Source organism: Anser anser, assembly GCF_964211835.1.
Source record: "Anser anser genome assembly, chromosome: 27".
Lineage (NCBI taxonomy): Eukaryota > Metazoa > Chordata > Aves > Anseriformes > Anatidae > Anser > Anser anser.
In genome coordinates, this window is record NC_139748.1 from 7656568 (window position 1) to 7672436 (window position 15869).

At 49.1% G+C, this 15869-nt stretch overlaps 1 protein-coding gene across 1 annotated transcript; it reads right to left on the minus strand.

Annotated features, from left to right (window-relative positions):
* Nucleotides 1-63: 63 nt before the first annotated feature.
* Nucleotides 64-12361, minus strand: PNPLA1 (patatin like domain 1, omega-hydroxyceramide transacylase). The gene is made up of 9 exons (XM_083812594.1): nt 11670-12361; nt 8692-8924; nt 7564-7629; nt 6022-6234; nt 5570-5630; nt 5320-5460; nt 4917-5022; nt 4321-4431; nt 64-3749 (listed from the first exon to the last, which is right to left on the minus strand). Exons 1-9 carry the CDS (start codon nt 11869-11871, stop codon nt 3746-3748), a joined length of 1137 nt encoding a protein of 378 aa, XP_083668720.1. The 5' UTR covers nt 11872-12361; the 3' UTR covers nt 64-3745.
* Between the last annotated feature and the right edge of the window lie 3508 nt (nt 12362-15869).

Sequence of the window (15869 nt, forward strand, 5' to 3'; positions counted from 1 at the left end):
CTCTAAACATTTGAAATTCCAGTTTGTATTTTTGTTACTAGCAGAATACAATGAACTACATGCTAGGGTGCATCATTGCTTTTCCCTTTATTATTTCTTTTGTTTTTCAGAGTCTTCCAGCATTTCCAAGTTTGTCAGTTTAGGGGAAATTACACAGCTTTTCCAACATGGTGATGATTTAAAATGTTACCACATACATTGAAGAAAAAAATGAAAAAATATACAAATATAGTGGCTTCTACACCTAGGAGGACCATACCAGATGAGAAATAGAGAAGGGGGAAACAGGACCCTCACCATTCCATATCTAAAAATAAAACCTTGGAAAATGAATGCAAAACCTTAAATGAAAGCAAAAAAGACATTTCATTTGAAAACCAGTGTCAAGTACTGACAACTCAACCTGTGGAAAGAGACCTACTGTGAAAATGCATAATAGTTTGCATGCTTGCTTGTTTATCTCAATCAGTCTGATCTACATGTAGCTTTTGAAAGCAGCAGAGTAGGAAACAGGCTTATTTGGATGTTGGACAGGGTCTGGACAATCAGGGGTTCCTTTGTCTCTAGTTTTGAGGGTAGGAATTAAAATGAGCTTTCCCTAAGCCAGCAGCTGGGCTGTAACAGTTTTCACTAACCTAAGATCACCTGTGGTAGGAATCAAGACTTATTTGTTAGGCCAGATAACAACCAAGACATTAGTAAGGGCTCAGTCTCCTGGGGAGAAGTGCCTCAGATTTTTCATGGCTGGGAAGGAAAAGCCCTGATTTAGGTCAGAAAAAGGCTATTTCATTGTCTACGTGTACAACGCTGTAAGGTCATTGGTGTAACTAAATAAGCAAGGGTATAAACCTGCACACAACTCTCAACTGTGCTCCTGAATAAGCCAGAATAGCTCCAAAACGACTATTGTTTGTGTAAGGCTTGCACAGGAGCAAAGTTCAGGCTAGGTTACTGAGTTAATGACAAACATTTGCCTCTTTATCCATCTGCCCAGCAGGACATTTTGCAAGCCCTTAGTATCTAACATAGAAACAGAGTCAGTCCAGCATAAAACATCTGCAGCAAAAACCCTGAGACACAGGATAGGACACATTTGTTTTGTTTTCGCTCAGTTGCATGGATCAGGCCCCAAGACTCCCCTCCCACTGGATCTAGGGTGGGATCTAGCCTCAGAGAAAGTACCTACTGCTTGGATTGCGTCCAAACCTTCATCACAGCTACCTTGGGCTTCATATCTCTACGGGATTCAGTGTAGACTAATCCAAGCAGCAGAACAGGAATATGGGGACATTATTTTAAGGATTTCAAAACATGCTTATCCTATTACATTGGAGATAACAGGAGGGAGGGAAGCGGCCCTATCAGGTATTTGAATCCAGGTTGTCACAGAAGGGTCAGAAGAGTCAGTCAAATTGACCAATGTTGTTTTACTCCCTTTAGGGCTTTGCCAGCTACAGAAGATTGTTCCTAATGCATCTGCTGCCTTTGACCCCAGTTTATGTTTTAAAGAGAAGCGCGCAACTTGCAACCCAGCCTGCTGACACACACCAAGATGCATCGAAGAGCACACTGGCAACAATGTCACCAGCACAGGCTGGGCCACAGCACTCCTCCTATCCCCCCGGGCCTCGTTACCCTACCCTAACAGAGCTGTGTGAGGAGAAATACAGAATCTACTGCATGGTTTGAAGGGGGTGCATCTGGCTTTCCCAGCTTGTATTGCCAGGGGTGAAACAAGCTCCTGCATGAGATGATTCGAAGAAATGTCAAACTTTGCCTCTGCCCCTTGCAAAGACTCCTTTGTGCCATTAGCCCCAAGCTTGGGCAGAGCAGACAGCACCAGATGTGCTTGCTTGAAAAGATGAAGGCTTAATAAAGCATAAAGCAGCTGATATGTATGATGAGTCACTAAATACCTAGGTCCTAACACACCTCTGCAGGCTTGTGGTATGGGAGTTCTGTTTTAGGTGTTCCCTGTAGGCTGTTTTTTGTTAAAAGAAAATTCCTGAAGTTTTGCTAGCTTTGATCAAGCATCATGCCACGTAACTGGGGCAGGTGAGATGCACTTGGTAGTTCAAGCTATGCTCCTGTTTTGTGGCTGAGATTTGCAGACAAACTTAGTGGATTTGGATATCCAGTTCTTATATGACAGCTTTCTTTGGGGGATTTTAATTCCCATTTGAGTGAGAGATACTGTAACTGTCTGAGGCTGACTGAAATGGCCCTATCCTGCTAAAGGGTGGTGGTACTTGCTAGAGAGACCAGGAGCCTGGTAGAAAGGCTGTTGCACAGTGGGGCTGTCTGCCTGGAAGGGAAGGCAGAAGTGCAGTATAAGGTAAAGCAGATGACAGGCTGACCAGCTCTGCTCCTGCCTGGGAGTGGTGGGTGTCTCTGTCCCACCTCCACTTTGACCTGTGGCGGGGTAGATGGTCATAGTTCACGAGCTGGTTTTGAGCATCCCAGCTTTAGCTGAGGGGCTTGAGTTATATAAATCTGTCCAGTACGGAAGGGAGATAGGAACAGGTTTTGATGGATCCAATGAAAACAAGCACCCAGGTTTCTTTTAGCAAGCTCAAAGGTGCACATTGCAGAGATAGTATTTCCAGGTCATTGATTTCAAGCAGAGATAGCAGAATGTAATTATATTGATCTTTGACTGCGCAGTCATAGTTAGCTTTGAATCTGTTTATATCAGTGCAGCTTTCAGCTATCCCACACTCAAGCCTGCAGTCCCCAGAGCTATTTGTATGAAACTTCCATCTGTACTATTTCCCTTTGTGCAATTAAACAAGCTGTTTATTCAAATAAACAGCTTGTGCTGTTGTGCTGTTTACTGCCCATCGGGAACCAACAAATGCGGGAGACTTGGTTGGGGATACAGCCAATCCGTCAGCATCTGCTGAGCAAAAGCTGTTTGGAATAAGAGTGCTGCCATTTTTTTCTACTTACAGATCAGCAACAAGAGGTGTGTTTGCCTAGATTGTACACTGCTTGTATCAGCAAATGACAGAACGATAGAAAGAACTAATGTATTTGTGAAATGTCAGCTCTCCCTGTGTAATAGATACAGTCTCCAGGACTGCAATGCTTTGAAGAAGGAGAAGGGTTAATCTTTAGGCTTCTCCATCCTTCCTTCTTAATCGATGCAAATTCAGTGTGGTCCAAAGGTGACCCTACATCCACAGGCACGAAAAGCAGGCCTCCAAGTGCATTTGGAGCTAAAGAATAGGTAGTTGGTAAAATAATTTCAGGAAGCTAGATAAAAATGAATTCATGCCCAGTGCTATGCTCCCTAATGCCTTCCCATCTGTGTTTCACTTTGAAAGTTTTTGACGCATTTAAAATGTAACATTTCCTGGCAAATGCCTGTCCTGCAATCTGGATTAAAGAAGGGAGAGGGATGCTTCTGGTGGTCAGTGGCTAGGTAAAACTGGCTGGGTCATACATGCATGCAAGTAAAGATGCTGGATCCCTCCTGTGCAGCCTGTGGTTTGGCTGCAGGTGCAGCACTGCAGTGCTTTTCCTTGGCCATCATGTTAAAGCTGGTCAGGCCTGGATGGGGAGACTGCAGCAATAACTCTAGAAACAAAATCAGCCCATTTCCCCAAGTGAAAAAGCCATCCCTGTAAAACTCCACAAAGACAGCAGCCACACAGCCATGTGAAATGATCTCTGGTGTCACCCACTGCTTCCTGGGATGGAAAACTACTTGGCGTTGGAGAACCCCAGGGCCCATCCGGGATGGTTACCTATGGGAACAAGTGGGTGGTTAATTGAGCCAGGGTCAGTTAACCAGTATGGACAAAAAAAATAAAATAAAAAAATAAAAAACAGGGATATCTGACACTGAAGGACTGTTTCTTGGATGAGGAATTGCACAGCGATAGCTGCCTGCAGGATAAAATCTTTCTGTGTCAGTCCCTTTCCAGCTGCCTGCAGAGTAACTTGAAAGCAGACTTTAGGTAGGCACGGCTAAAAAGTCTTTGGCAAGTTAACTGCCTTGAATACTTGAGAGTTCAGTACCAAAATGCCACTTGGGATTTTGGTGGACATGCCTCACGTGTCCTCCTAGGACAGAGCCCAGCATGTAAATGTTCTGGAATACGTTGTCATAGGGAAGTGGCGCTAGGCTGTTTTGTAGCTTTTTTCAGATGTTACTGAATAAATAGCACAACATCCCAGGGTAAAAAATAGTTACTTTAAAGATGAAGTACCCCAGATTGGAATTTTTAGCCAAACTCAGCTTCAGTGACCCATGGGTGAGCTCCCCTGGGGTTTCCCTGCTCTGCACCCTGCCCTCCCTCTGCCCAGGCATCTCACCCCCTGGCCATGGCTCTCTTAGGCAAGCCAGGCACCACAGTTTGGAGGAGCTTCTGGAACCGTTTTGCCAGGGAGACGATGTCTTCCAGCAGCTTCCACAGCTGCTTCAGCCTGCAAAAGCAAAATAAGCAGGTGGAGTTTAAGGTCTGGTAAGTACAGCAAAAGGGGGAGAGTCAACAGCAAATGCACGTGGTGATGCTCTTTTCCATACCCAAGTAACCCTATGCTTGCTGCACCCACTCTCTCAGGGCTTGGCGTCAGAGAATACCAAATCTTCCTGCAGAGGAAGGAGCTGCTGCTAAGTTTACCTTGCAAAGGCAGTGGGTGTGCATCAGCTTGCCCTGGTTCATAGTAAAACAGGGACTTACTGCCAGCGTGCACTGCCCCAGAGGCTGCTCTTGGTGTTTCCTGTAGAGCTGCCACCTGAAGGATACTACAGCCTGTTACACACCCCAGCACCAGGCTTGCAGGGGTGCCTGTCTGCCCAGAGCTAACCTGGCACTATGTCCCTTCAGCCTCTCTTGCCACTGCTGAAGGCACAACCACTTGTTTCTCTATCAGTCTCAGCTTTGATGCCTTTTTCAAGATGGTCTTACCCCTTCTTGACAAAAGCCGGCAGCTTGTACGGCTGCAACAGGACCTTTGACAGTGGATCCTGCAGTCTGAACATCTCCTGCTTCTTCCACTGAGCCAGGCCTGCTCCTATGGGTGACAACACCGAAGTAAATAAAGACCAGTCATTAGAAATAACCCAATAAAGGCAACAACTCCTCCTGTCCAGCCACTCTTGCTGCAGCTCAGCCCATATGTACCGAGCCCATGCCAGGATCCAGCTTGAGCCACTCTTACAAAGCCTCTTTGCAATGGCTACTGCAGCTATAGACATATTTACCCTAATAAAAATCTCAGTAATGCCTTAAATATAATATTGAACCCCTTAAAGCATTTAGTGGCCTCAGCTACCCCCAAAACCCAGGGTCAGCACCCTGAATGCTCTACCTGGAAGGGAGTGTGGCACCAGGTACTGTGGCACCCATTTGCCCAGGCTGTTCAACATCCCACTGGGCTGCGGAAAGTCGCTCTTCCCACACATGCTGGCAAAGCGGAAATTGCCGTCAAAGTAGTTAAAGCCAAAGGCATCTGTGAACCATGAAAAGAAAGGGCTGATGTTTGGCCAGCCGCATTGGCTATGCGCTGCTGAGCAGCTCGTGCTTCTAGGCTGCGCTTCGGGTCCTGGGGTAATACTTACTGTTCCTGCACAGGAAAAGGGCCGTGTCCTGGTACCCTTGGGAAAAAATGTCGTTCAAGATCTGCAAAGAGAAACACTAGAGGTCACTAAAGAGCTCTCCATTCCGGAGAGAGAGGCAGAATGTATGCAAAGCTGTTTTGCTGTGGAGGGTTGGGAGTGACAATTTGGGACAGAATTTGGGTGGTTTCCAGCCACCAACACACTGGTCCTTTGCAGGCTGTCAAACAAGGCGGGACCCTGTCCCAGGCTGGTCACCCACCAGCAGCGTCCACTAAAAATACACTGCAAAAGGAGTGGGGACTGCCCCAAGGCAGTCAGGGTCCGACTCCTTCCCATGAAATCCAATTAATTAATGATGGAGACTGATGTGAACCCTAAAGCTTGGGAAGGTAGATCCAGCACTAATTTGTTTTAACCAAATCAAAGGTAGGACGAGGGCCTGGTGTGCTTACCATGGTGCTAGGTGGAAAGAGGGCATAGCTGATCCTGCACAGGTTTTCTACCGAGATCTGAATGCTGCCATTAAAGATCTGGAAACAGTAGAAGATGGCGGGACAGTCCCGTGGACAGATATCGAGCTCTCCCGTGAATGGAGACACAGTGATCACGGCTTCCTCCAAGCTGGAGACAGGCTGCAGACCTGTGAATCCTCCATCAACGTATCGCTGAAGGGGAAGAGCAGAGGCAGGATTTGCTCCAAGGGTTGCTACAAAGCACGTGTGAGGGCAGCGTCACCTCGCCTAGATGCCAGCATCTGCCGGCTCCTTCTGCTGGGTGCCCTGCCCGCAGCACCCAGATGGCTCCCCAGCCAGGTGCTGTATAATCCACAGCACTTCTTAAAACGGAAAAATTATTATTTTAGTTCATAAAGCTTTATAAAGTTGTTAAGAAGTCATACAGGGTCATACAAATTTAAAGTCTTGAATCTCAGGTTTGGTCTTTTTCTGTCGTTACTGTGAGCCCAATCAGTAGGGTGCCCACATTTAATAAGTGTCTGCAAATCCCTGGAGAATTACTCGCTGGGCAAGGAAAATGTTATTCACTGTATTCCAACAGGAACTGGAATTTAATGCTCAGCTTGGTGGGATTTGAGGTTACAAGGACTGCAGCATATCAGATTACAGGCTAGTGAAATACCAGTTCAGAGGAGTCTCATGGAATCATAGAAACACAAGGTTGGAAAGGACCTACAAGATCATCTAGTCCAACCGCCAAGTAGCAGCATCACCGGGCTCTGGGCTCTGCACACACTGTACGCTTTGTGTAAAAGCTCTGCAGCCTGCGTCAGCTCTGGAGGCCTGGCCACAGGCAGCCATGGACACCCACGGACTGAGCAGGGCCCAGCAGTGCAGATCGACAAGAGCTGAGGAAAGGCCCTGGCTTAAAACCAACTGCAAACCAAGTATCATGGCTTCGTGGGCTTTGACACACAAATGGGTCGTGATGCATTAACTGCTCTGTGGTCCGCTGCCACGCTGCGTGGAGAACGCGCGGTGCTGTGCTCCTCCTTCACTGAGGCTTAGCAGGAAGTCAGACCAAATCTGTTGACTTCACTGCAGCGTTTCATAGCAAATGAGTGCGCACATGGTTGAGGGAGGATCCTCCCACAAACTTCTGATGTTTCATCCATGCAAGTCTGCACTTGAGTGAATGGAGACATCTGTGCTGCAGACAGATCCTGCCTGGGGTGACCGGATTGCGTGTCAACGTCCCGAGTGTGGGCGTCCTCTCATCCCACTCTGGAGACCTGTGAGGCAAGATGTAGTTATCCAGGCTCTGTCCGTAGGCAAAGCATCAGGGGGCTCTCCAGATGGCCATTCACCCTAGCTAATCATGGGATGGTACAAAGAGCATGCTAAAAGGCTTTATCATCTTCCATTAACAAAGGAAGATGCCTGGACAGGTACTAGCAGCCTCCCTGCTGAAGGGAACATGCGGTTTAAACCCAGGAACATACTGCTCCAAGCATATGTTTTCTTGAAAATATCACTCACCACACCTCGGTAGGATGGAGGGATGAACCCACAGTAGATAGGAAGAAAGCAGCTGCAGATGAGAGCCTGGGGGAGGAGATGAATTGCAGAAGTAAATGTTCTTATCTAAGTTGCCCTGAACAAAGGCTGCTCAGCTGGGTGCCTGCAAATTCAGGCTTGACAAATCATCTGGAGCCGGGCTGTCAGCACCACCTGGGCTTTGCATGTGACTGTGCCCAGAAGAAATGTTTCAAGAAGGCCAAAACATCTAATTTCAACACAGCTTCTCTGGATAAGGGCATACCACTTCACTTCTTATTTTGTAGCTGCCAGCAACATTAAAGTTGTATATCCATATATCACTGTCCAAATGCTGCTACTAGCAGTGGCAAGGCGAAACTTTGGGGTCATTTTTCAGACTTGAGGTTTTTGGACAAAACCAAAACATCCTCACAATGCATTTTCATTCTGCTGGGTGTATAACCATTTTTTACCAATCTCATCAGCTGGGAATGAGTATCTCAGGCTCCTGGGTTCCTCTGGGACATGCACCACAGGGTGAACGCCAGCAGTTCTGCTGTCCTCTACTGGGACAAGCAAGTCCATGATCTCATGGTCAGCTTCATTAAGGTTTTACCCTGGGATTCTTTCCCTGGCAGCCAATTTGCTAGCTAATTAGCTATTTGTGGTTCGGCAACAGAGGCACTTCGTCCAGATATTTCCTCCCAGGAAAGTGCTGAGGAAGTTAGAAAAATTACTGCCAACAGGACTTGGCCAAGAAGAGACCTGTTCAGGAAGCCGAGAGGTCTTGTTAGCATTAACAGCACTCTTTGCAAAAGGTCATTAGCACTTAAAGCTGGCCAACATGCCAGCATCAGTTTTTTGAGGCTGGAAATAAACCTTCTTCTCTATAAGAGCATGATTTATTCCTGGCTGGCTTTGGACCTAACAGCATCCTTCTCCCTCCCCTCCCTCCCTCCAAGCCTGTAGGAGCTGATGGTGATGGGACCATGGCTTTGGCAGAGCTTCCTGACACTCTTCCTATCTTGGGTAGAAAATAGTGCAGTTAACAGCACCGATGTTTAGGTACTTCCACCCTAAGAGGTGGGTAGAAGTCTTCCTATGGGCATCAGAGGAGGGTCCCGTTACCTGAATGAGCTCCTCCTTGGAGCTGAACTCAGAGACCATGACGTTTTGGCCGTCCACTACCCGCGTGAGTGAGATGTGCAGCCGCCCCGAAGCCACCTGGTAGGAGTCCTCTGGCAGCCTCCGCTGCAAAACAGCCCTGATATTTGCCAGCAAGCTGCACTTGGGAGAGAGGGGGCCCAGGATGGTTTTCCTGGCTTCCTTGGCAGTTGCAAAGAAAAATTCCTTTAGGTCATCTGATACGGGGCGTGGGGGGCGGAGGAGAGAAAGACAGAGAAACAGTCAATATTGCCTCTGCCCCTAGAGTTATATTTTCAATCCTATTTTTAACACTGCACACAGTTAAAGTATTTTATGGATCTGAGCACTATACCCTGGGATGACACTGCTGCTCTAACTGGGGACACGGTGACGAGGTGGAAAGAGGAACTTCACCCCATGGTGTCCTCAAAGGACAACATGCTACTGAGCACAACCCCATTGGTGACTTCCTCATGAGTGCTGAAGAGTGCCTGTCACGGGCTAGGGACAGGGTCCAAAGTGCCCCAGAAAGGGGGAGGCAGTGCAGATGTGGGGTTGTCAGTGCCAGTGTGACTTGCACAACATACCCCTGCTCTGTGCAGGGCTTTCCTGCAAGCTGGGCATCCTGTCTGCAGTGTGCTGGGCCTCCCCACCCACCTGAGCCCTGGCGACCTCCCAGCTGGTGTTAAAAGCCGTTGCAGACATTTGCACATACCAGAAGCTGGATTAAAGGAGGAGAACTGCAGAGCCCCAGATGAGGGGGCAGCAGCCAGAGGTTTTGGAAGTAGTGGGAGGAAGAGAGTTCCAGTAAACCCCGTGGTCAGCACTGCTGGACTGATCCTTGGTCTGTTTGATGAAATGGAGAGGTTACCTGGGGGAATACCCCACCTCAGGCAGCTAAGTTGTGGCCTTGTAAAGCTTTTCCAGCTCCACAATCCTGCAAAGAATGATCCTTATGCCTGGGCAGGCTCACCAGGACTCTGCACGAGCTTTTGTAGGGGCAGAGGTGCTGTCTTGTGAGATTGCTTTAAAAGCACAGACAGACAGACGGTGTCCTGAAGGCAACTGGAGCAACACAGGTATTAAGAGGTGTTATAACTGTTTGAGTGGATGTTTAGGCCATGTGGTGCGATGATTAACTCTCAGTGGGTTCATGTAGGGTCCTCAGGGACAATGAAAGAGCTGGAGACACCCCAGGCATTGCCTGGCTGCTCTGCTCCCTGGCAATGGGGAAAACCTGAACAACCAACCTGTGAGCTGCTGGGCAGGCAGTGATAGCTGGCTGCAGCTCCGGAGGCTCTGGCCAAGGGCATGAGGTTGCTTGGGCTGACCCCCACATGCAGTGCCATCGCTGTCCTGCTGCATCAGCTTGCTGGTGATAACCACGTGTCCAAGAGGTGAGTGGTGGGATGGCAGGGGACAGCCTGGCTTGGGGCGCGCTGAGCTCCTCACCCAGCCCAGGCATGCAACTGCATCCACCCCATGAGACACCCCTCCAGGGGCTGAGCACGCCCTTAACCCTCATTCTGCACCTCTTCTTGGCTAGAAACTTGGCTAGGTTTGGGCCTCATTGCATTTCCCTTATTAGAAACCCAACCGGATACATCACTACTCAAAAGATCTTTTCTTCTCCTGGAGAAGGTGCTTCGGATACAAGATCATCTGAGCATCTCCACTAAGGGGCCAGTGCCCAGCCAGCCCAGTGCCGCAGCCCCCTGTTCCAATGCTGATGCCACTGGTGAGAGCAGCTGGACCGACCTGCACTTGTGGGAGCCCCAGCTCCATCCCATTGCACCAGAGAGGAGAGCACTAGGGCCCTTGCTGATTTGTAGGGAAGTTCATCCCCACATGGGCAGAAAGGTTTCTGACAGAACATAGCCCGTTGTTTTGTCTAAATTTATTTGCCAAGTTCTGAATTATTTTTAGCTCCAGCTGAGTGACTCTAGTGCCCATCAGAGGTTATAAGTGTTTTACATTTCCTCCTTGCTTTCTCTTTTATTATTTTGACCCTAAGAAGAGTAACTGGACCCTGATCCTCCTGAACATCCATATCGCTTGATGCAGAGGCTGGATCAGCATTCAAAGGCACGTCTTGCATACACTAGTTTACATACAGACTGCAATTAGAAACATGGTAGGATGTGATTATTTAAGTGGATTAACTGCTCTGAATTAATTCTACATGCAGATTTATTGCTAAGGGGGCCTATTTCCACATTGTCTAAAGTGGTTCAGAGTAAAAACCTCTTCTGCAGCAATAAGAGCTCCAGCCAGGAGTGGGGACCGCCGTTCCCCTGGCACATCCTGTCCCACAGATGAGCCCTGGTGCTTCTGCCAGCAGGAAAGTTTCTCTGCTATCTAGAAACAAGCATTGAGCGACATCTTCCCTTGTGCTGGATCAGTTGGTTGGGCTGACCCAAGCAGCACGCAAGTGGGGCTGTTAACCCTATAGACACCCATGTGGCTGCCGCTCGCATCCCTAAGGATGCTAAGGGGTCTGACCCATAGGGCAAAGTGGGGGTATTATGTGGGCATAAGCACATTATATGTGCATATTATGATATGGCATAAGCTCAGCTGAACTTGCCTTGGGACACTTCTCGGCACTCCCTGGAACTGGCAGCAGAAGGGAAGGAGTTCTGCTCCTTCAGCAGAAGCAGGTGGATGAGCCCATGCAATATACAGGTATGTCCAGATTTGCCCATGTGGTATCTACCCAACCATCTGAGACAACATTCAGACAGCACTAACTGGCTTTTTCAGCTGACACCACCCAAAATTGCTTCAGGGTGACTGCCAAAAGTGACATCGCCTGAGGATTTCTTTTATGCCTTATAAGTGATATGAGTTGCACCAGTAACACATCCCGCCTCCCAACAGTGCTTAAGACATTATCACCTCCCGTTCCATTCTGAAATAAAAATTCTGTAGCAAAGAAACCCAGGCGGTCATTGCCTTACCGAGGCTGATGCCACACACCACGGCGGCAGCGATGAGTGAGCCAGCGGATGAGCCATAGACCTTGCAGGCGGATTTGAGCAGCTCGGGAGCCAGCTCCAGGAGGGACTGCACCACCCCAACCTGGTACAGGGCAAGAAAGCCACTGCCTGAAAAGGATAGCGAGAAAGGGGTGCCCGAAGCCCGCAGATCCTCCACAGTCATCTTGAGGTCAAATTTCTAGTTCAATGTCACAAGCCGTCCTTCACCATGTAAACGTCAAGCTCTTATCTCCTCTGCTTTCCTCAGGCTCCTCTCTGGCTGCAGCGGAGTTCAGAAAATGGATTTTTTGCCTTTTTTAATGATCCCAAGGTGTTTACATTCACAAGCTACTTCAGTTGCCTCCTGTGCTAAAACCAGATTTCCCCTGGTCTAAACAGCTCCTGCAATCCTCAAGGATGGCCAAGTCCACTGCTCAGGGCTGAGTCAAGACTTCCCCTTTATAACGAGTGATCCTACGTCCCGTCAGCGGCCACCTGGAGACGGTCCCCACACTGCTGTGCCACCACGCCTCAGAGCAGCCACGCAAATTTTCCTCTTTGCTTCATGCTTTGTTCATCAAGGGTGTTTTTCTAAATTGGATTCACCTTCAATCCTGGCTTAGGCACAGCTCAGTACTGAGTGAGTAAGGGCTTGTATAAGACACTTAAAGCCAGAGGGTGTTACACAAGGAGTGGATGTGGGGTGTTACACAGAGTGCTGTGATAGGTTTGGAAATAGCTCTTGTAATTGCTCCGTTGGAAACTGTTTGTCTTTGCCTGACTTCTGGATGTTCTTTGGCAAGAAACCCAAGGAGCTGGATTTTCTTTCCTCTTCCCCCTGGCTCTGTGCTTTGTAAGGCCCCAGGAGGATCCCTGCAGCAGCGCTGTGCTCCCCAGAGCCTGGGATACCGACCCAAAGTGCAACTGCCTTCAGGCTGCCTCCATTAAAAATTAAAAACAGGGAAAAAATTAATAGATTTCTAGTGCCTTTTTTTGCCTTAATAACCTAATGCTGCTGTCAACATGCAGAATAAAAATTGTCATTTTAAATAGATTTATTAAATATTACTAAATAATGCGTCACTTATGTTGTCGAAACACATATGCATAGTGTTTAACGAATAGTACATACGTTACCTTCAAGGTTGTGTGTCTATTATACCCATATGCATAATATGGACACGTACATAACAGGCATGCTTCAGGAGAGACTTCTCATTCCCTGGGCTGCTGTGAAAGCCTGGCCAAAACACTGCAAGGAAACAGGACTGTCCCAGCATCCAGAGGAAACCTTCGCAATGCTGTTCCCCCCTGAATCTCAAGAACTTTCCTTGTCCTCTCCAGCCACGGCTGAGTCCCCTCTGTCCCACTGGGGGCTGTATGCTGTGCGGTGGGAGCAGAAGCTCTGACCTCAATGTGTAAAATACTTCTGGATTGGAGTTTTGTTGGTAGCTGCCATCAGCAGATGAGCATCAATTGCAAGTACCCCTGGATCAGTGTCACTGCATGGCCAGGGATGCCCTGGGCCACAGGACAAGAAGCAGCAAGCCGCCAGCTCATAAACCTATTGCAACATGATCTGGCCTGTCCCAGCAGTGAACAACTGCTTTGCAAGAGGGTGTTTGCACGTGACCACTTCGTACTGCAGATATACAGTCTTACTGGATTCAGTCTTCTACATCCATTCATTGTCTTTTCTGTGCTTGATTTTTAGCTCCTCGACAAGTGAGTGTCCCACCCGCATGCCCCGTCCCATCCTTCCTGCCAGCTCATTCAGCCGTACCATGGCTTTGATCTGTGTGATTCATGCCTCCAGATCTTGGGAAAGGCAATTTGTTCACTAAAAGGCACTGGCAAATATCTGCCAATAGAAGAAAGGTAAAAAGCATCAGCTCTCACTGCAACTGATCTGAGCACACGAGTGCATCAGAAGTACATAAGTGTTTGCACACTGAAAGAAATTGTTTCCGTATGCTCTGTGAATTAAATCAGCAGTGAGTGTGAGAAGGTCCCCAGCAAAGAAAAGGAGTACAGCCCCACACCGAGCCAGGGCCAGTCCAGGAGAGGGGCAGAGGACATGGGGCAGGATGGAAAAGAGGATGAGGGTCTGCGCACAGGGAGGACAGGAGACACCCAGCCTGGCAGGGCAAAGGCAGCCCCTCGAAAGCTGATGGCTCAGCCCTGCAAGGACTTCATGCCCAAATGCCCTGGGCTCCCTTTGGCTCAGGAGGAGACAGGCTTTGGGGGCGCACCTTGGGGTCTGCAGCCAAGGGGTGCACAGCCACATCCCAGCATTTCCCACCCTCCCCCAAGCCTGCAATGAATTATAAGGAAGATCCTCAGGGGGATGGAATGGGGGAGGCAGGGAGGCATGCAAAATCTGCCCTTACCCATTGCAAATGCTGCGGCCCCAGAAAGCATCCTGGTGGACAGAAGCCTACTTGGCTGGCTGCCATGCTCCCGTGAGATGAAGCCTTGTCATCATCCTCTTAGTGACAGCGAATTTTGTATTAATTGCCTCCTTAAGTGCTAGGCTGATTTTCTAAACCACCCTCCCCCTCCCGGCACCTGGCAAAGCAGGATTAGCAGGGCCTAACTACTTGGGACAGCGGGGTTCGGGCGTGCTTTCAGGAGAACCCTGTGTGCGTGGAGCACCAAAGCCAGCATTTGCCTGGGCAGGATCAGTGCCCAGATGGCCAATGCCCATGATCCCAGGGATTTTCAGGAGAAGCGAATGCCTTAGCTTTTTGAGACCATAGCAGGGAGTTTAGGGTAGGATGAACGTAATACCCAGAGTTGGAAACTGTTCAAAACTCCAGGGGTAATAACTTGTCCTGCTCTAATACCTTCTTTAATATCTTCAGTGGCCACAGGCAAGCAGCGTCTGTAATTTTTAACCAAGAGATTAAGCAAAGATGCCGAAGTCACTTGGGAGAAGAGACATGGGCTACACAAGCCACTCCTGTCTTCATTCTGCCTTGTCCTTGATTGGGATTTGGTTATTTGGGACCACAAGCCTGTTGTGCTTGGGGCTGAGAAGGTTTCACTCCTTGTTTCCCTGGCACCACAGCCCCAGCAATTCCAGGAGGAGGAGATTTGGTTCATCTGACATCAGGAAAAGCACAGGAAAAGTGAACGGGAGAGGGAATTCATTTTTCTTGACGGCATTTTGCCTGCTGGGCACATCCCACATGCTGAGGTGATGTCCTCTGGGAAGCCAGAGTGGATACGAAACCCACTCCTGCTCCACGCAAATACAAACCACGCCCGGCCGCGGGTGCAAAGCAAACAGGGGCACTGCGGCTCCTCCCGCCAGCCCCGCTGCGTCCCTGATACCAGCTCACCCCAGGCACAGCCTCGGCACCGCCCCAGGCGCTGGGTGCCAGGCAGGTGACAGTCTGCAAACAGGCGAGAGCAGTTTCGGTTTCTCCGGCAGTAAATGTCACCCCAGGCTGGTTCCTGGCCAAAAGGAAACACGGCGCTGGCAACACTGGGCAGCGGGATTTGGCTGTTCTTTGAAATGTTTCCTTCGAGGCTTTGCAAGCAGGGGAATGGGACACGCAAGGCGGAGGGCTGCTTCCCTCTTGCAAGGACTCTGCTTCCCCAGATAGTTCTAGCTGGGGTTTTACAAGGACGGAGAAGAGCAGCTACCCCAGGAGAGGAGGGTAAGTGGGGGGTGCTGGTGGGAGCCCATGCAGGACCATCCCCCAGCATGGCACTGACCCCAACCACGGCTACCACCTTCAACCCACCAGTGTCCCACCCCTTGCACACTGCCAGCCCCCGGATTTTGTCCCCTTCACCCCAGGATGGGTCTGAGCCTAGCATGGAGATGCTGCTGCCATTCCCACCACCCAGAGCACCAGCACTCCCGGCTCCAAGCCAAGTGCACTGCCTTAATCCAGGTCCCTGCTTAGGGGTCTGGGCAAAGATTAACTGGGAACATTCCCCCTGATTAGGGTTTAATCTCTTAGACATTTCACATCTTCTTAGACATCATAGGTGAGACCCCAGCAGCTGTAAATCCCTTAGTCCTCAAGGGAGCCACAACAAGTGCAGTTTCTGGGCCACTTGGAACAAGCTTTACCCAGTTCCTGGTGTCAGATCAATCTGCTTTTGTAATTAAATCTCCTTTTTCTGGAAAGGGAATGGCCATAAACAGACAAAAGGGGAGGAGCGCAC

What these genes read in the sequence shown, in the direction of transcription:
- PNPLA1 (XM_083812594.1), bottom strand. Translation starts at nt 11,871, where the DNA reads ATGACTGTGGAGGATCTGCGGGCTTCGGGCACCCCTTTCTCGCTATCC. An exon ending in TCTTTCCACCTAGCACCATG is followed by an intron (nt 5,631 to 6,021) that starts GTAAGCACACCA and finishes TTCTCTTTGCAG; the next exon opens with ATCTTGAACGACATTTTTTC. An exon ending in GGTGCCACACTCCCTTCCAG is followed by an intron (nt 5,023 to 5,319) that starts GTAGAGCATTCA and finishes TGTCACCCATAG; the next exon opens with GAGCAGGCCTGGCTCAGTGG.